Here is a 19,635-nt window from a genome sequence, read left to right as displayed (position 1 = left end):
TTTCTGCCCTTTTTAATATTTCTTCTCTGGGCTAATTTTCATCAGTACAGAGAAGAGCAACAAAGATGATTAGGGGACTGGAGGCTAAAGCATATAAGGAACGGTTGCTGGAATTGGGTATGTCTAGTTTAATGAAGAGAAAGATAAGGTGTGACATGATAGCAGTCTTCCAATATCTCAGGGGCTGCCACAAAGAAGAAGGAGTCAAGCTATTCTCCAAAGCGCCTGAAGGCAGGACAAGAAGCAATAGATGGAAACTAACCCGCCTCTTCTTAAAAACTTCCAGGGTTGGAGCATTCACAGCTTCTGGAGGCAGGTGGTGACACTGATCAATTGTTCTTAAGGGTCAGGAAATTTCTCCTTAGTTCGAGGCTGCTTCTCTCCTTGATGAGTTTCCATCCGTTGCTTCTTGTCCTGCCTTCAGGCGCCTTGGAGAAGAGCTTGACTCCCTCTTTTTTTGTGGCAGCCCCTGAGATACTGGAAGACTGCTATCCTGTCCCCCCCCCCCCCAGACAGCCTCCCCCACATTTTTGCTTCTGCCCCTCCCCCCCATTACTTCCTTTGCATCCTTACGGTTTTCCCTCTCGCCCCTTCCCCCCCCGTCCCTTTCCAACTTTGCAAGCCCTTCGGGTTCCCCCCGTTTCTTCCTTTTGGCAACCCCCCCCCCCATTTTCCCGCCACACAGCTGATTTCCGAGAAGCGCTTTTCCCAGGCGATCCACTCTCGGTTTCCCGCAGTTTAACCGACAGTGCATGATTCGAATTACCCCACAGGGGCGGAGCAACGCCGGGCTTTTAAGAACCCAGCTTTCTTCCCCAACCCCGTTTCTCTTTCCAGACTGCTTCGACTACTAGGAGAAAGTCGAGCGTGGGAACGCGATGGGGCTCTGCTGGATGACCCTGTGTCTGCTGGCGGCCCTCCTGTTGGGGGACTCCTCCGGTAAGCGTTTTCTGGGGTGCCCCGGGGCTTTGCAGACCCTTGTTTTGCTGGCCCGGAATTTATTCAGGAAATCTCCTTCCCCTTCCCCCCCCCCACGCGCGCGCGTGTTCTTATTGCGCGAGCGGGTTAAGCTTGCCGTGTGAATGCGGGTGAAGAACCCACAGCAGGGGGTTTTGCAACTCGGCCCTTGTATGGCTTGTGGACTTCAGCTCTCAGAATTCCTCAGCCAGCGTGCCTGACCCCCATAGGGCAGTGTTTCTCAACTTTGACCATTTTAAGGCATGTGGACTTCAACTCCCAGAATTCCACAGCCAGCATTGCTGGCTGTGGAATTCTGGGAGTTGAAGTCCACATGCCTTAAAATGGTCAAGGTTGAGAAACAACTGCCATAGGGAAAGTCTCCTTGAATAGGCCTCCTAAAGAAGAATCCTTCAGGACTGTCGTCCTTGGATTTGATCCTGCTGTTCTGTCTGCGAATATCCCCAGCGTTGGATTCTGGAATAAACCATTGTTTTGCCTCGTGAGATGCTGCTTCTCCCATGCTGGATCTGTCTGGGTTCTGACTCGGGACAGTCTCTGATAATTAAGATATCCAGGAAAAGTTAGAACCTTTGGTCTTATTGCGCATTTGGTATTTACCCAAGCAAGACTTTGCAGGGGTGGGGGGGAGAGGCAGAGGGTGAAGCAGTGTCAGACAAACGGCTGTCCAGTCTCTTTTTGAAAACTTCCAGTGTTGGAGCATTCACTGCTTCTGGAGGCAGGTGGTTCCACTGGTTAGTTGTTCTCACTGCCAGGAAGTTTCTCCTTAGTTCTAGGTTGCTTCTCTCCTGGATTGGTTTCCATCCGTTGCTTCTTGTCCTGCTGTCTGCTGCTGCTGCTGCTGCTGGATTTCTTCAAGACTAGTTAACTGGTTGATTGATTTTGTGTGATCAAATTTCTTGTTGACTCTTAGCAACCACATCTCCATGACAAGACTGATACACAGAATATAGCCTCTCCTTGATTAGTCAGGTGCTTTGGAGAATAGACTGACTCCTTCTTCCTTGGGGCAGCCCCTGAGATATTGGAACACTGCTATCATGTCCCCCCTCGTCCTTCTCTTCATTAGATTACACATACCCAATTCCTGCAACCCGTCTTTGTATGTTTTAGCCTCCAGTCCCCTGATCATCTTTGCTGCTCTTCTCTGCATCTTCTCAACATCTTTTCTACATCATAAAATGATTTTCTTTCTTTCTTTCTTTCTTTCTTTCTTTCTTTCTTTCTTTCTTTCTTTCTTTCTTTCTTTCTCTCTCTCTTTTCTCTTTCTCTTTTTCTTTTTCTATTTCTCTTTCTCTATCTTTTTTCCCTCTTTCTCTTTTTTCTTTCTCTTTTTCTTTCTTTCTTTCTTTCTTTCTTTCTTTCTTTCTTTCTTTCTTTCCTTCTCTCTTTTTCTCTTTCTTTCTTTCTCTCTCATTCTTTCTCTCTCTCTCTCTCTCATTCTTTCTCTTTCTATCTTTCTATCTTTTTCTTTCTCTTTCATTTTTTCTTTTTTCTTTCTTTTTTTCTTTCCTTCCTTCTCTATTTCTTTCTCTTTTTCTCTTTCTTTCTTTCTCTTTCTCTCTCTCATTCTTTCTCTTTCTTTCTCTCTTTCTCTCTTCTTTCTTTCTTTCCTTCCTTCCTTCCTTCCTTCTCTATTTCTTTCTCTTTTTCTTTCTTTCTTTCTCTTTCTTTCTCTTTCTCATTCTTTCTCTTTCTTTCTTTCTTTCTTTCTTTCTTTCTTTCTTTCTTTCTTTCTTTCTTTCATTCTTTCATGTGAGCCAGTTGTTGATCACTTTTGATACTTCTTTTCTTTTTCTGCAATTGCTTCTCTTCCTTTTCGGCTGGCTGCATCTTTTGATCTTGTTCCACGTGTCTTAAAGATGTCATGTTTGAGAAGAACTTTTAACCCTGCTTAGTGTATAGAATTGACAACTCATTCAGGTGCTGCCACCTTGTGGAGGGAAAGGGGATCTCTAGTTTTGCTGTCACAGCTTGGAATTGTGCACCCCACTTCCTCAAGATTCAACTCATTCTTTCCCCCAAATGGACATCCTGAGGGTTTTTCTTAAAAGAACATACACAAAGACTGCATTTGATTTTTCCCACTGTTTTATTGCACTCTATAGTGAACAGTTAAACTCTATGATGAGCAGTTGTGGGTATGTCTAGTCCAGAGATAGGTAACCTGGACTCTTTTATGATTCGTGGACTTCAACTCCCAGAATTCCTGAGCCAGCATGGCTCAGCTTGGAAACCTCTCCCTTTCCCCTCAGCATGGCTGGCTCAGGAATTCTGGGAATTGAAGTCCACGAGTCATAAAAGAGAAAGGTTGCCTACCCCTGGTCTAGTCTAATGAAGAGAAGGACTAAATTGATAGCTGTCTTCTAACATATGAGGGACTGTCACAGAGAAGAGACGGTCAACCTCTCTTTATAAAGCTTTAGTAAGGCCATACCTAGAATACTGCATCCATTATAAAAAAAGATGTTGAGACTCTAGAAAGAGTGCAGAGAAGAGCAACAAAGATGATCAGGGGATTGGAGGCTAAAACATATAAGGAACGGTTGCTGGAATTGGGGATGTCTAGTCTAATGAAGAGAAGGATAAGGGGTGACATGATAGCAGTGTTTCAATATCTCAGGGGCTGCCCCAAAGAGGAGGGAGTCAAGCTCTTCTCCAAAGCGCCTGAAGGCAGGACAAGAAGCAACGGATGGAAACTAATCAAGGAGAGAAGCAACCTAGAACTAAGGAGAAACTTCCTGACAGTGAGAACAATTAGTCAGTGGAACAACCTGCCTCCAGAAGTTGTGAATGCTCCAACACTGGAAGTTTTTAAGAAGAGACTGGACAGCCATTTGTCTGAAATAGTATAGGGTTTCCTGCCTGAGCAGGGGGTCGGACTAGATGACCTCCAAGGTCCTGTCCAACTCTGTTATTTTATTCTACAGCATAACATTTTACATTGGCCAGAAGTGCTTTACAGCCATAAAGCACCATTTTTGAGGATAATTTCAAACAGTCACTAAACACCCGTTCGAAGCTCTAGGGCAGTGGTTCTCAACCTGTGGGTCGGGACCCCATTTGGGGTCGAACGACCATTTCACGGGGGGTCGCCAAACAACGCAGCCCGCCATTTCCCCCCCCCTTTTCCTGTGCTACTCCCTTTTATTCTATTGGCTTTTGAAAGCCAATAGAATAGACTCTCTTGAATAGAGTCTAATTCTGTTGGCTTTCAAAAGCCAATAGGAATTGTCCAGGCTGACTCTGCCCTGCTGAGCCCGCCAAAAGTCCCATTCCGCAAACGGTGCTGTACCAGTTGAGTAGTCCTCGACTTACGACCGTTGAGTAGTCCTCAACTTACGACCGGTTGGGGGTCGCAGCATTAAAAAGGTTGAGAACCACTGCTCTAGGGAAAGGTGGGTTCTGGGATAAAGCATTGTATACAGTGCTCTTCTATGCTGTGGTGTATCCAATCCTTGGGAAAACAAAGAATCTTCACACACCGGGAGTGCAATTTCTTTGCAGGACTACAGGAATTTTTAATTCTAATTCTAATAATTCTAATTCTAATAATGATATCTTTTTTTTACAAATTTTATTTATAATACAATTAAAAACAAACAAACATTGGATTTGACGTGACATTCCAGTATATACATTCTTATCAGATTATTCCACTTTTTACAATCAATTCTTCACTCTACATATACATCTAAGTTTTATATACAATACTTGTTCTAAAATAACATCTATTTCTATCTTAACATCTTTAATCCTGACTGTCCTCTTCAAATTCCTCCAGTGATAAAATTTATCCCAGGTTTCATAATAAACTGATCCACATTTATCTTTTAATATCATTGTGAGCCTGTCCATTTCCGCACATGCTCATATTTTATGTATTAACTCTTCCTCTGTGGGAATGTCCTTGCTCTTCTATTTTTGCGCAAAAGCAAGCCTAGCTGCAGTCAGGATGTGTAGCAGCAGGTATATTGTTCCCTTGTCGTATTTTTCTGTCGTTATTCCCAACAAGAAGAGTTCAAGTTTTAACTCTAAGTCCAGTGTTAATATATCCCTCAACCAGTTTCATGTCCTGTTCCAATACTCACAGATCTTTGGGCATTCTCACCAAGAGAAGGACAAGGGGGGACATGATAGCAGTATTCCAATATCTCAGGGGCTGCCATAAAGAAGAGCGAGTCAAGCTATTCTCCAAAGCGCCTGAAGGCAGGACAAGAAGCAACGGGTGGAAACTAATCAAGGAGAGAAGCAACCTAGAACTAAGGAGAAACTTCCTGACAGTGAGAACAATTAATCAGTGGAACAACCTGCCTCCAGAAGCGGTAAATGCTCCAACACTGGAAGTTTTTAAGAAGAGACTGGACAGCCATTTGTCCGAAATGGTGTAGGGTTTCCTGCCTGAGCAGGGGGTTGGACTAGATGACCTCCAAGGTCCCTTCCAACTTTACTACTACTATTATTATTATATGGTAGTATGAACCTAATGCTGTTTTACATTTCCAGCATAGGGGTGAAATATTTGAACCCATTTTGGCTAATCTTACGGGTGGGAAATGCCACTAATGATGATATCTATAGCAATAGCATTTAGGCTTCATATGCTGCTGCATAGCACTGTACAACAGTCTGTGGGCAGTTTACAATGTCAGCATATTGCCCTCCAACAATCTGTGTCCTCATTTTACCAACCTTGGAAGAATGGAAGGCTGAGTCAACTTTGAGCCCCATCAGGATCAAATCCGGGGCTGTGGGCAGAGTTTGCCTGCAATACTGCACTCTAACCACTGCACCCTCATGGCTCAATGAGGTTCACCTAGTTTGGCTAACGAAACATCTGCAGAAAAACAACCCAGCTCAAACCAGAGCACCCAGAACCTCTCTCTGACTAGACGGCTTAGCTTGGCTTTACCGTTAACCAAAATCTGCATTTCTCAGATTTAGAGATAGAATTGTAAAGCTCTCCATTCGAAGCATAAAGATGGCAGTCCTCTGGTTTGAGGGCCCCTGTGTGAAGCTTGGAGGAATGTCCAGAGCTGAAGGTCACATTTCTCATCTCCCTTATTAGGCTCTGTCGGGCACTCTCTGCAGTATCAGTACGTGGTGGTATCCGATCCCAGTGATGGACTGCCCCAGTTCTTCACGGTGGGCTATCTGGATGGCCAGGTCATCACTTACTATGACAGTGTGAAAAAGAAGAAGGTGCCGAAGGTGTCCTGGATGGAGGAGGTGGAGAAGGAGGATGCCAACTACTGGAAGGACGGAAGCAGAATCTTGCGGGCCACTCAGCGGGTGCTCCAAGAAGATCTGAGGAATGTTCAAAACCGCTACAAGCAGAAAGAAGGTGAGCAAAGGTAGAATCGGCCATTGGGGCCTCTGGCTTATAAGGGTTGATAAATCGTGTGTGAAGAAATAATCGGTCTGCAAAACCCGAATTCGTCACTCGGGTTTTTCTCCTTCAATTAGAATAGAACGGGGGTGGTGGACAACTATGGCCTCTTTATGACTTGTGGACTTCAACTCCCAGAATTCTGAGTGACTCAGGTATCCTGGGAGTTGAAGTCCACAGGTGTTATGACCCAGGCGGTTAAGGCAAGGCAGGCCTCTAGAGCAGGGGTGTCAAACTGCCGGCCCGCGGGCCAGACGCATCACGACAAAACCGCTCCCACCCCATTGCCGACAATGGGGGAAAAGTTCTGATATGTCGTGCGACGTCACGTGACATCGCGAGTTTGACATGTCTGCTCTAGAGTCCTTTATTTCAACTAATGTTCCAGCAAATGGCCCTTCAACAACTGGTAAGGCTCCACCCCCTACTACCCTGAAGGCCACCATCCTCAATCCCCCATACAACAGCCCCTATGGTACAAAGAAAGCCCACAGAGTAGGAGCAGGCTCATAGGACAAGGTCCAGGATTCCGAATCCAATCCACCAGGCAGGGTCCAGGCACAAGACCAGGACAGTCCTCAGGATACGAAACGGACCCCAGAAAAGAAGCCCTAATGAAGCAAAGGCCAAACGCAGGCCACAAGAGAAGGGCGAGGTCCAAGAGAAAATGCAAAGAGCCATCTTCCAAGCGAGGCAAGGCAAACAGCAACGGACACGAGTCAAAGCCGGGGGGAGTGTAAGCCAAAGCAAACAATTATTCCAGGTAAAGACTTAACTTCCCACGGCTTCTCCTTAAGTCAGTCCACTCCAGGGGTTCCTTGTGAGGAGGGGTGGGGCGACCTCCCGAGTAGCCTTGCAGCCCTTCTCTGAGCTTGCCTATGCTCTGCTCTCTGTGCCCTTGGATCAAGCGGGGGAGGCAGCTGTTCCTCATCAGAGGGGATGGCTGCCTATCAGCCCACTGCCTGTCAGAAGCTGATCCTCCCCTGTATCTGTGCAGGCAGGCTGTCTGGTTGACCACCTCCCCTAAAGTCTGAGGGGGCCACGGCAGCATCATCCTAGCCCAGCGATGGCGAACCTTTTAGAGACCGAGTGCCCAAACCACCCACCCAAAACCCACTTATTTGTCGCAAAGTGCCAGGACCGCATCAGCATTGTGGTGCCCTCAGGGCGGGCATGGGGGTGCGGCCCACTGGGTGAGTGTGGCCCACTGGGTGGGCATGGCTGCGGTTGTCACGGCAGACTGGGTGGGTGTGGCTGGGGTGGGCATGGCCACCCCGATGTTGTTTATGGGGGGACGCCTGTGGGGGCCGGGCAGGGTTGGGGGAGATCCGGGGGCGGTGGGCAGGAGGCCCTGCATAGATGGGAGGCACGCAATCCTAGCTAGGACTGGGGGGGCCATGGATCTGACAGAGATCCAGTATGGGCATGCTCCACCACCTCTACTTCAGCTTGCTAGCTGGCCGCTTCGCCTCCTTTGCGCTGGGTGGGGCTGCTGCTCTGGGTGGCAGCAGTGGCCTAATGGACCTGCGCAAGCTGCTGGCAGTGGTGGCGCGCATGCCTACAGAGAGGGCTCTGAGTGCTGCCTCTGGCATGCGTGCCATAGGTTCACCACCACTGTCCTAGCCTCTGGCCTATCCAAACATGCTAGGGGAGACATGCTACCCCTGTCAGATAGTCCCAGTTCCACCTCCTCCTCCTCCTCCTCTGAACCAGGCTCCAATGGGGCCATGACAACAGGTTGTAAAGGGACCATAGTTGCCCACCCTGCCTTAGAAGAAGGAAGTGAGTAGCGATCCCTCCTCCTTCGATCTCTTGCATATTGGAGGGCATGTGGGATGTAGGGGAGGAAGAATGAGGGCAGCCCCCCACCCACAAAGAAAGGGAGATGCTGGTCTTGCTGCCCACAAGAATTTTTGGTCCGGTAATTCTCACTCCCTCTCCTTTATGTCTTTTAAGTCCAATAGCAACATCTGGTGGCTCAGTGTATTTCTGGATAAACGGTTGTACGGAGGTGACCATTTTTTGAGGGCAGTCCTAGGGAAGAAATGGCTCCACTGTGCTTGATTTTTTTTTTTATTTTCTCTGTGCAGTTTACGTGTTTTAATTTTTTAATAGGTTTTTTTTTTCATTTTTAATCATAACCTTTTTTGTATTTTTATAATGATTATGATCTATATCAGGAGTCTCCAAACTTGGCAACTTTAAGACTTGTGGACTTCAATGGCCAGAATTCTTCAGCAAGTCATGCTTCAATTCTGGGAGTGGCCAGGTTTGGAGAATCCTGGTCTATATGTTTGATTGATTGCTGTACATTGCCCCAAGGGTTGTTTTGTGTGCGAGGGGCAGTTGTGTAAATGAATGAGTGAATGAATGCTTCATTTATTCATTTATTTATATTTCACATTTCTTACTGCCCACCTCGTTCATCAAGAACGATTGCGGGAACTAGGTTTGGCTAGTCTAGAGAAAAGAATGAGTGGGGGGGGGGGCATGATAGCAGTCTTACAATATTTGAAGGGCTGCCACAAAGAAGAGGGGGTCGACTTATTTTCCAAAGCACCAGAAGGCAGGACAAGAAACAACGGAGGAAACTAATCAAGGAGAGAAGCAATCTAGAATTAAGGAGAAACTTCCTAACAGGGAGGACAATTAACCAGTGGAACAGCTTGCCTCCAGAAATCGTGGGCGCTCCATCGCTGGAGGTTTTTAAGAAGAGACTGGACAGTCACTTGTCTGAAAGGGTATAGGTCTCCTGCTTGAGCAGGGGGCTGGACTGGAAGATCTCCAAGGTCCCTTCCAGCTCTGTTCTGATTAATAATAATAAATGGATTAATAATAATAAATGGATTGACTCCAGATTAATAAATAAATAAAATTAAGAAGATGTAGATTTATTCTCCATAGTGCGTGAAGGTAGGACAAGGTCTAACGTGTCGAAGCTTTACAGAAAGCCATCCAGTCTCAGAGGGTGGAAAATCTTGACTGTCAAGAACTATTAAGCAAGGGAATCGCTTATTTCCTGAAGTTGTGGTTGTCTACCTTTGGTGGACAACCTCTTTTGTGGGGAGGGGCTACTCGGGCCCTTCTTCATCCCCTTTGTGACTTTTTTCCCCCTCAGGGTTTCACACTTGGCAGGTCACTTATGGCTGTGGGTTCACAGGAAACGGGAGCAAAGATGGTTATTCACAGTACGGCTACGACGGGAGGACCTTCCTCACCTTCGACAAAGAGACACTGAGCTGGGTGGCTTCTGAGCCTCAGGCCCAGATCACCAAGAGGAATTGGGATGTTAATGTGCCGTGGTCCCGGAGAAATAAAGTCTACCTGGAGAAGGAATGCATTGAGTGGCTGGAGAAGTACCTGTCGTATAGGAGGAAGGAGATGCTGCTGAAGGCAGGTGCGTATCCCAGGGGAGGGGAAATACAGTGCTGGATTTATAGTAGATGAGGTGTTTCTGTTTCTCAGCCTTGGCAATCTGAAGATGTGTGGACATCAAATCCCAGAATTCCCCAGGCACACGACTTTAAGTGGCCAAGCTTGAGAAGCGTTGCCCTAAGCCAGGGGTCCCAGTTGCCGGACCCGGGCCCACTATTGGGCTGTGACCCGTTTGGAAACATGCCGCGTGAGCGTGTGTGCGCACAGCTCTACTTGCATGAGTGGCAGCCACTCACACTCCTGCGTGAAGCTCCACTTGTGCGAGCGGCAGGCGCTCGCACTTCTGCGCAAATCCCCATTTGCATGGGAGGCTGGCCCTTGCGCCAGTGTGTGAAGCTCCACTTGTGCAAGCAGCAGGCACTCACACTTCTGCGCGAATTCCCATTTGCGGGAGCTGTGGGCACTCCCCTCTGCTGCTTGTGCAAATGGAGTTGTGTGTGCTTCTGCACATGCCAGACACTCTCTCCAAACCATTCCCTCTTCCCCCTCCCACTGGGACACCAAGCCAGAAAGTTGGGGACCGCTGTCCTAAGCAATATAAAGCTTGGTGGCTGCTTGTTAAAAAGTTACACCGGATCTCAGTAAGGTGTATAGCCGAAGATGCATTCAATGGGAAATTAGTATTTTCAGACATGCAAGATTCACTTAAACCAGTATAAATAAAATAGTAGCTCATCTGGCCTGTTTTATGTCTGGTCTACCTGGGATGGCTGGCACCCCCTTTATAGTCCGTTTTGTGTCATTTGCACTTCTGATAAGCATTCTTTCAGTTCTATCTTTTTTTGTGATTAGTAAAAATGTTGCTGAATAAATTGGTTGCAGGCCTAAACGTCTATAGAGATCCTCAGTCATCCAGGTCACGATGTCCGTAAGATACTTTTTTTTTTTTTTTTAAAAAAAAGGCAATTGGATTTTCTGGTTTTCCTTTGGAGACATTTCGCTTCTCATCCAAGAAGCTTCTTCAGCTCTGATTAGATGGTGGGGAATGGAAGGATGTATACGTATTCCTTGCAGAAAGCAGGTGATTTGCATTCTAAGGAGTCGTTGAGGCCACTTGGAGGTTTATCTGTGTTGTCAGAGTCACCTGAATACAGCTAATCCGCGAGTTATGAGCGCTTGTTCGAAGTTACACAATAAGCGCTCCCTAGTGTTTACGAGCAAGTCCCAAAATTTGCAAGTCCCACAGCAGTTGTTTGCCCTTACGAACAACTGCAGAGGCTCTGCAACATTTACCCTATTTCCCCCCCTCCACTCCCCACAACTGCTTCCCTCTCCCATCCTGCCACACCGGACTCACCTTACAAAAACCTGACTCCTCTCTGCCACAGTTTCTTTGCCTTTGAAATATAGGAGAGTCGATGGAAGCTCTCGGCTGCCATAATATCGTGCAGGTTCAGGCACCCCTCTTCTTTTGCAAAGAATGGGTGCCTGAACTCTCGTGAGATCACGGACCCCAGAAACTCTCCTTTTCAGCACGAAAAGTGTTCACTGTGCCTGTTTCCTGTTCCCCTCCAACTCCTTTCCTCCACCGCTGGAACACTTTTCACCTTGGGGAGACTGGATGCGTGCAAATGGGGTGTTTGGAAACAGAGCAAATCGCTTCACTTCCAAGCACCCGTCTGTACACCGACGGAAGCTTCTAGTCTCCATCTGGGCAAAAAAGTGTTTGAATGTCTATGGGATGTTTAGAAATGGAGCAAATCGCTCCATATCCAAGCGTCCCATTGGAGCTCAAACACTTTTTACCTGGATGGAGACCTTGGGAAGACTGGAAGCTCTGTCTGTTTGCAAATGAGGTGCTTGGAAATGAAGCGAATCACTTTGTTTCCAAGCACCCCCATTTGCATACAGACAGCTTCCAGGCTCCCCAACATCTCTGTCCATGATTTCACAAGAGTTCAGGCACCATTCTCTGCAAAAGAGGATAGGTGCCTGAACTCGCACGATATTACGACACCCCGGAGCTTCCATTGAGTCTCCTCTCCCTCAAAGCCAGAAACCGTGGCAGAAAGGAGACATTTTTTCAAGGTGAGTCTGGCATGGCAGGAAGGGCTGGGGAAACATGAGGTACCTTAGTGGGTCCAGGAGGCCTTGGGGGCCTGTTTTATCACTAGGTCCCCCCATGGCCTTCCCCACCCTAAGATACTGCATGTGTAGTTAACCAACTGTGCATTTGAGTGAGCGAAAGGTGGGAGCGATCTCGTTCAAGGTATGAGATTCACTCCTACAAGTCCTCGAGTTACGAATGGAATAGGCAGGCTCCATTTCATTCGTAGCTTGAGGACTACCTGTAGTGCAAATGGCTGCGGAGCCTAAATCCTTCCCTTCCCCACCATCCAGTCAGAGCTGAAGAAGCTTCTTGGATGAGAAGGGAAGCATCTTCAGTGAAAAACAAAGTCCAGTTGCTTCTTGGAAAAAAGCACCTTTGGCTTGCAGACCTAGTTACAAACAAAATCTGCTAAGTCACTCACTTGCCCTCTCTTTCCTTTCCCAGACACGCCCCAATCTCTCACAATCCCTCTTCTAGGCAACTTTTAGAAAAGATTTTTCAATCAGTGTTAAACCTCTTTTCCTAAATCGCAGGGGAGCGTTGTGTAGCACTTCAGTTCCAAAGGCAAAAAGATGCCTTGAGAGGTGATGGAGCAAATACTTCAAGCAGCTCTGTTTTTGTTTTTGTTTGTTTTTTTCATTGCCAAAATTGTGTACACTGGTTCGGCAGTTCCTGGAAAAAGACACAAATCAAACCTAAATGTATTCAGCTGATATGGAAATTCAGTGTTAATCCCAGCGATGCCATTTCTGCAGAGCCCCCGGTGGTGACGATGAGCAGCAAGATGGAGGCCGATGATAGCATGGAGACGCACGTCTGCCGAATCCACGGCTTCTACCCCAGGGAGATCGATGCCTCCTGGACGAGGGACGGGGAGGTCTGGCTGGAAGACACCTTCCGTGGGTCCGTAGCCCCCAACGCGGATGGGACCTACCACTATTGGCTCAGCATCCAGATCGATCCCAAAGACAGGGGCCGCTATCGGTGTCACGTGGAGCATGATGGACTGCAGGAGCCTCTGGAAATGACTCTAAAGGGTGAGAGGCTGCAGGGATGGAAAAGCCGGGCTCTTTGGCAGGCTGGAGAATGCTGGGAGAGAAATCTGACCCCAGTTGTGTTCAGATGTGATCATACTTGAGTTTTAAACAACTGGAATTTTCTGTTTTGAGGTTGGTGGAGCTGCGGGGAAGAGTCCGTACAATTGGCTTCAGGTGATTTAAAGCAGGGTTCCCCTACCCCCCCCCACCCCCGGTCCATGGACGGGTACAGGTCTGTGGCAGTTATTAACCGGGCCACATAAGCGAGCGAAGTTTCATCCCTGCACGCACACAACCAGGTAATGCCCAAAACCATTCCCCCACCACTGCCACTGATTTGTGAAAAAGTTGTTTCCCCCAAAGCTAGTCCTTCCTATCAAAAAGATTGGGGGCTGCTGACTTAAAGGAAGCCACAGAATCCCATCCTAAGAGTTGGTTGATTCTGATGAAATGCCCATCGATCCTTTCTTAGCTTCTGTCTCTCTCCTGTTTCCTGCCTCCAGCAGAGAAGCAGCAATTATGCTGAGCACTAGAAGCATTTTCTCTTGCTTAGAGAATTCCGAAAGTACAAAAATCAAGAGGGGTGCGGTTTTGCCAAATGCCAGTGTCGTGGGGGAGAGCAGTGCTGACCATGCGATCACGCCAATCACCACAGCCAGCTGAGCAGCATGGCTGTCCCAAGGCTGCAGCTGAGTGGTGCAGCCATCGGCATCCTGGGGCTCCTAATTGCTGCGCGGCACCCCACGGATGTGCCAGGCTCTAGGGGGGCATCCTGGAGGCTGGAAAGCGACGGCAAGCACACAGCTGATTGGTGCAAATCGCCAGTCAGCTGGACAGCAGGCCCAATCGCCACGGCGCTCCAGCGATGGGACGGCTGAGCAGTTTGGTTGCCGGCACCCCGGGGCTCAGTTGGAGGCCTGGGCTCCGCAGCAACTGCTGGGGACATCCTCAGAGGCGGCTCCAAGTGACCTGGGTGCTCGGGATGGTTGCAGGGGTGGAACTCATCCAGTGGATGACTGCTGTATAGGAGACCCGGCGGAAATTAGGGGGGAAGGGGCAGCCCAGGGAAAGGGGGTTATAAAGAGAGGAGGCTTGTGAGGTGAAGGAGCGAACAAAGAGGAGAAGAAGGGGGGAGAGAAAGAAAGACTAAAGAAAGGAGAGAAGCAGCATGAGGGGGAAAAGAGACAGTGGAGACGGAGGCAAAAGCAAATGGAAGAGGTGGAGGAGGAGGCGGAGCTGGGGAGAGCAGAGAGAGAGGAGGAAGCATTGATCAATTTGCCCTGTCACCACCTTGCCTCCTGATCTCTGATTGGTGGGACTGTGTGGGCGGCGATAAAAGTCAGAGAGGGAGAGGGAGAGAGGGAGAACAAGAACGAAGCTGATCCAGAGAGAGAGAGCGCGAAGCCGACGCAGAGAGAAGGGGTGATAGAGCGATCCAGTGACCAGAGCGGGTGCCAGATGTACCAGGAGACTGCAGAAGAGAGCCGATCCAGGCGAGAGAGCGATCCAGTGTCCAGAGAGTACGCCAGACACACCCGAAGGAAGCAGAGGCAAGTTGACCCACTGGAGGACAGCGGAGGTGCTGAGTGAGTGGAAGTGGCTGAGTGAGCCATCAGAGCGAGAGACCCTGAGATGGTAGATCGGTGACTGAGAGTGGAAAAGCAAGTTACCTGGGAGAAAGGGACAGAAGGAGCAAGACTTTTGCGGCTCTTTTAGGGGTAGTGCTACAAGGGGAGGGGCTTATCTGGGATCTCCTTCTAGCTTTTTTCCGCAGGGGGGTGGTCCCATCCAGGGACATGAGCCAATTGAGCAAAATGGACTCCACCACCCTCACTAAGTGGTGTGAGGATCAGAATAATGGGAGTGAAGCAATTGACATCTTTGGAGATACTTGGCCAGAAGGGTGCATTCTACAGGCAGTGAGGGCCCGTGCCCCAGATCAGAGGATATACCTGGTAGACACAAAGAGGGACAGGTACTCTTCCCACTCTTATGTACTATTGGAGTGGAACCCGGAGTGCTTTGGAGTTGAAAGCTTTCAATTGATTGAGGACATCAGGACAATGATGATACACCCGTCCCCAGGGGCCCTGCCTTTAGCGAAGACATTGAGCACCCAGGAGGAGACACGCACCTTGGTTACCATAGGGGCAGCAGGGGCAGGTTCTGCCCAGGCTATGGGAAACCTCTTACCCATCCAAACCCAGACTGGCAGCCACTGTGCAGAGTCTGGGTACAAGAAACTGCGTATCTTTTGGGGGATACCACCAGTGCCAGAGGGAAAGAAGAATACAAAGCCTGGATGGAATGGGTGAAGAAAGGGATGTATCAGACACCCAAAAGAAGCAGAGAGTCAGAGAGAGTCTGAAGGGTCCTGCTGCAGAAGCCATTAGAAGCTTAACATTCAGCCAAAGGCATTTCACGCTGCATGATTATCTCTGTTTACTGCAGGATGAGTTCGGGCCTGCAGAAACAGTTTCTAGTCTGCTGCTTTGGTTTGAGCAAAGGTATCAGAAGAGAAGTGAAAGGCAATCAGAGTACATCAGACACTTGAACAGGTCGCTATGTCAAATTGTGGAGAGGAAGGGAATGGAGCCAGCTGAAGTGGAACGGGCCAGAAAGAAGCAGCTTTTGGGGAGGGTGCTTTATTCTCAGGCCCAGACTGAATCCGCTAAAGTCCCTGGCCCGGAGGAACACCTGGGGGTATCATGAGCTCATGAGGAAAGTTAGGGCAACAGAAAAGGCCACAGCTGATTCGCCACCAGACTGGTCCCCAGGCATCGGAGTGAGGAGAATTGGAGATGTCTATGCCCGGCTCACTGCTATGGAAGACCAAATATCACATCTAATGGAGACGATGGCCTTGTGGATGGCAAGAGGTGGTTCACCCTTGAATGGAGGCCTGGCTGGGCTGGCTAATGGGGAAATAGGCTTTTCCACCTCAGCTGAGAAGCCGCCGAGGCACGTGATCTGTTATAACTGTGTGGGTTGCAGGTCACTACAGACGTACTTGTACAAAGCCGCCCAAACCATGAAGTTCGGCCTAGTCAAGAAACCACAGAGGGAGCCAGTGAAGGAGCCAATTGAGAATCTGACCTCCAGAAGAAAGAATGTTGGGGTGGATGTAATCTCAGAGGTGGTCTCCATGAAAGCCTTGCTGTCGGCTTGAGGAAGGAACTTGATTGGAGTCTGGAATGTTATCAGCTTTCCTGTGTGGTTGAAGGACCGTTGCTGGGACAAGTGAGTCCAGCCACCCCTGTTGTATTACCTGATATGGGGAACAGACTGAGGATGAAGTTTCCATAGATTGGTTCTGCCTGAAGAACACACAGCTTCTCCCAGACTGGCTGGAGAGGGATAAAGACCAACTTTGGAGGTGGCAGCACATATTCTCGAAGGACAAATTCAGGCTGCTCCTGAAGAGTATCCAGAAGCTCCAGTTGGTATAAAATGCAGCCGTCCACATGGTTTTGTGCAGACCTCGGTGTGCACATGTGACACATCTCCCGTGGGAGCTGCATTGGTTGCCGATTTGCTTCCGAGTGCAATTCAAGGTGCTAGTTGTCACCTTTAAAGCCTTTCATGGCTTGGGACCAGGTTATCTGAAGGACCGTCTTTGACAGTCACATCTACCCGACCCATTAGAGTGGGGAGGCAAGGAATGTTGGTGGTCCCGTCCCCTAAGGAGATGCATCTGGTGGGACCCAAAAGAAGGGCCTCCTCTGTGGTGGCTCCCTCTCTTTGGAACATCGTTCCCTCAGAGATTAGACTTGCCCCCCACTCTAACACTCTTCCGGAAGGCGCTGAAGATCTGGTTTAATGGGATGGAGCCCGTTAAATGGCTAGTATGAATGTGTGTTGTCACTGGGGAGAGGGGTGGGGATTATATTATTTTATACTTCCTCTTATTTTAGTTTTTTATAGGGTGTTTTTCATTTATGTAAGCTGCCTTGAGTCGCCATGTGTGAGCAGGCAGCAATACAAATCTTCTAAATAAAAAAAAAATGTACATACCTTTAGTGAACTGCATCTCACTCTTTGGGGGACCAAAGAAATTTGGGCAGGGGGAGTATATAGCGGGGGTAGTGGAGAGAACAGCACCGAATATCAATCTTTGATTGATAATGGTCACCATGGTACTAAAAATGTTCAAATTTTGTTTCTATGCTGATGTTTAAGGTACAATAAAATATCCCTTTACTAAGTATCAATTCACACAACCCCCATGGCTGCTATTCATTGGGAGTCCTGAGTTCCATTAAAGAGAAATTTGAAGTTCTCCTCAAACCTTCCCCCTTGAAGTACCCACCCAATATTTATTGATTCATTTATTTACATTTGTTTGCTATCCTATCTCGGAGTTTTGGCCATTTGAGAGGCCCTCCAGAAGTTGGATATCATTACGTTCCATTTTTTTCATCCTGAAATTCTGGAAGCACAAAAAGTCCATTTTCTGACATTTCAGGATGGACCATAACTCCTCACCTCCCTCCAGAAATAAGGGGAGGGGTCAACATAGATCCCACTATATTGATGTGCCCCCCCCAATGTTACAGTGAAACATTTAGATCAGCAGATTTTTCTTTATGGTTGATCTGAATGAGATAGAAAACAGATCAAAGGATCTCTAAAAGATGACAGGATCATCTGAATGTTTCATGGGGCTAATTTTGTATGGTAAATTTTGCCTCATAAAAACATCTGGAGGCAGTCAAAGGCCTCTTCAACTAATAAAAGGAGGCCGGACAGCCGGACAATGAAGGAGGATGCAGAGCTGGCTCAAAAATCTCCCTGCAGGTTGATGGTTCCTCATCAGGATGAATATATCCAATGGGGGCCATAAGAAACAGCCCGTTGTCCTCTGTTCTTCCATATTGCCTTTAGTGACCTGGAGGAATTGATAGAGCAAATAGTTATCCAACTGAAGAGCATATAAAACTGGCTGAGTTAGCTAATATTCTCAAAAAAAGGAAGTGAAATTCAGAATGGGTAGAGAGGAACAGAAAGAAACGGAAGAAAAACTTGGAAGTAAACAGTGTCCAGGAAGGATGGGAATCACAAATGAGGTACTAAAAAACATCTGGCTGAATCCTTTCATGGATCCTGTACCAAGCAGATGGTTAGACTAGATGGCCTCTTTGGTTGCTTCCTTCCATCTGTACGAGTCCAAGTGCAATGTTCTTCACTTAGGAAACAAAAATCAAAAGTGCAAAAATATTGGGTGGGAGATACCTGGTTTAATAGAAGACGGAGTAAGAACATCAAAGACCTCCAAAGGACCAATTTTTAGGCTATGTCAAATAAATTGTAGCTTACAAACAATGAGGGTAATTTTCTCCCCGTGTTCTGCTATGAGCAGAGCCAGCCTCAAGCAGAAGGCCCAGTTCTTGGGCAACACCCATTAATACAGATTCGGAGCAAATGGAAAAGATTCATAGTAGTGTTAGAAGTAAAGTCTTCATCCTGGTTCATCCAAGCCGGGAATAAATAAGCAAATATGGCGACTGCTTTGGGAAGAAGGTTACAGTTTATTGCAGAAAGATGGTTCTTCAGGAAAGAGCAAAGTAGAGAAGGGCTGAGCACATGGTGTAGTAGGTTTTTATACCCCCTCTAGCCTTTTGTTTGGAATAGTTTCCTATTCCTGTAGCATGAACTTTGAAACTATTTCCTGTGTCACGTATTCTGACCTGAGTTTAGGTGTGCCTCTATGGTATACTTGATGGTAATGTGTTAGTCCTATTATATCCCAAAAGTCATCTCCTGCTTCCCTGGGGCTGGGCTAATGACTCTTAAGAGTTTCTTTGTCTTGAGTTCCCTGGCTCCAACTTCCTAATGGTCTTATATCTGTATTTCTATGAGGCTAGCTCTTGCTTGAGGCAAAGAAATTTGGGGCCAGGTTTGGTTTCTGCTTTTCAAAAAATACTTTTAAAAAAATCCTTGAGGAAAAATATATTTTCCTTTTTAATATTTCCTTCTGGGGGGCTAACTTCCCTCAGTAGAACAACAAGGCTGATCAGGAACTAGATACTAAATCATCTGTAAATAAACAGAAGGAGCTAAGCATGTTTAGTTGTGAGAAAAGAGTGATGTGATAGGCACATCATAGGCCCCCGTAACCCCAGAATACGTGTGATAGAAGAGTATTCTCACATATTCCGCTGCCTTCCCGGCACTTAAAAGCTCCTAATGCAAAGGCAGAATAGAACGGAATGAAGCGGAACAGATCAGAACAGAAGAGAAGAGAATAACGGAGTTGGAAGTGACCTTGGAGGTCTTCTAGTCCAACCTTCTGCTCAGGCAGGAAACCCTATACCATTTCAGACAAATGTTTATCCAATCTCTTCTTAAAAACTTCATTCAATCCTTTCTTCTCCTTCAGGGGGACAGGCTAACTTTATTTATGTATTTATTTGCATCCTGCCTTTATTACTTTCCCAAACAACTCAAGGAAGGGAACATATCCAACACTGCCTTCCTCCTCCTATTTTTCCCCACAACAACAACCCTGTGAGGCAGGTTGAGCTGAGAGAGAGGGACTAGTCCAAGGTCACCCATCTGGTTTTCAGGGCTAAGGCAGATCTAGAGGGTCTAGGTCAGGGGTCTTCAAACTTGGCCCTTTTGTGACTTGTGGACTTCAACTCCCAGAATTCCTCAGCCAGGCATGCATGCCTGGCTGAGGAATTCTGGGAGTTGAAGTCCACAAGTCATAAAAGGGCCAAGTTTGAATACCCCTGGTCTAGGACAAC

At 47.5% G+C, this 19,635-nt stretch overlaps 1 protein-coding gene across 4 annotated transcripts in view; it reads left to right on the top strand.

Moving 5' to 3' along the window:
- The first annotated feature begins 802 nt into the window (after nt 1–802).
- LOC120315356 (major histocompatibility complex class I-related gene protein-like) overlaps nt 803–19,635 on the top strand; it is a 33,333-nt gene continuing 14,500 nt past the window's right edge. For all 4 annotated transcript variants that reach the window (XR_005558665.1, XM_039359589.1, XM_039359590.1 and 1 more), the window contains exons 1-4: nt 803–939; nt 6,047–6,322; nt 9,486–9,764; nt 12,608–12,889. Coding sequence is in view for 3 of the 4 variants with exons in the window: in XM_039359589.1 (XP_039215523.1) it covers nt 879–939; nt 6,047–6,322; nt 9,486–9,764; nt 12,608–12,889 (898 nt within the window). In the remaining variant the exon portion in view is untranslated. The remainder of the gene's footprint in view (nt 940–6,046; nt 6,323–9,485; nt 9,765–12,607; nt 12,890–19,635) is intronic.

This window comes from Crotalus tigris, unplaced genomic scaffold (genome assembly GCF_016545835.1).
Source record: "Crotalus tigris isolate CLP2741 ecotype Arizona unplaced genomic scaffold, ASM1654583v1 scf7180000019079.287715, whole genome shotgun sequence".
In the NCBI taxonomy this organism is placed as follows: domain Eukaryota; kingdom Metazoa; phylum Chordata; class Lepidosauria; order Squamata; family Viperidae; genus Crotalus; species Crotalus tigris.
This window is presented reverse-complemented; position numbering and strand designations above follow the sequence as displayed.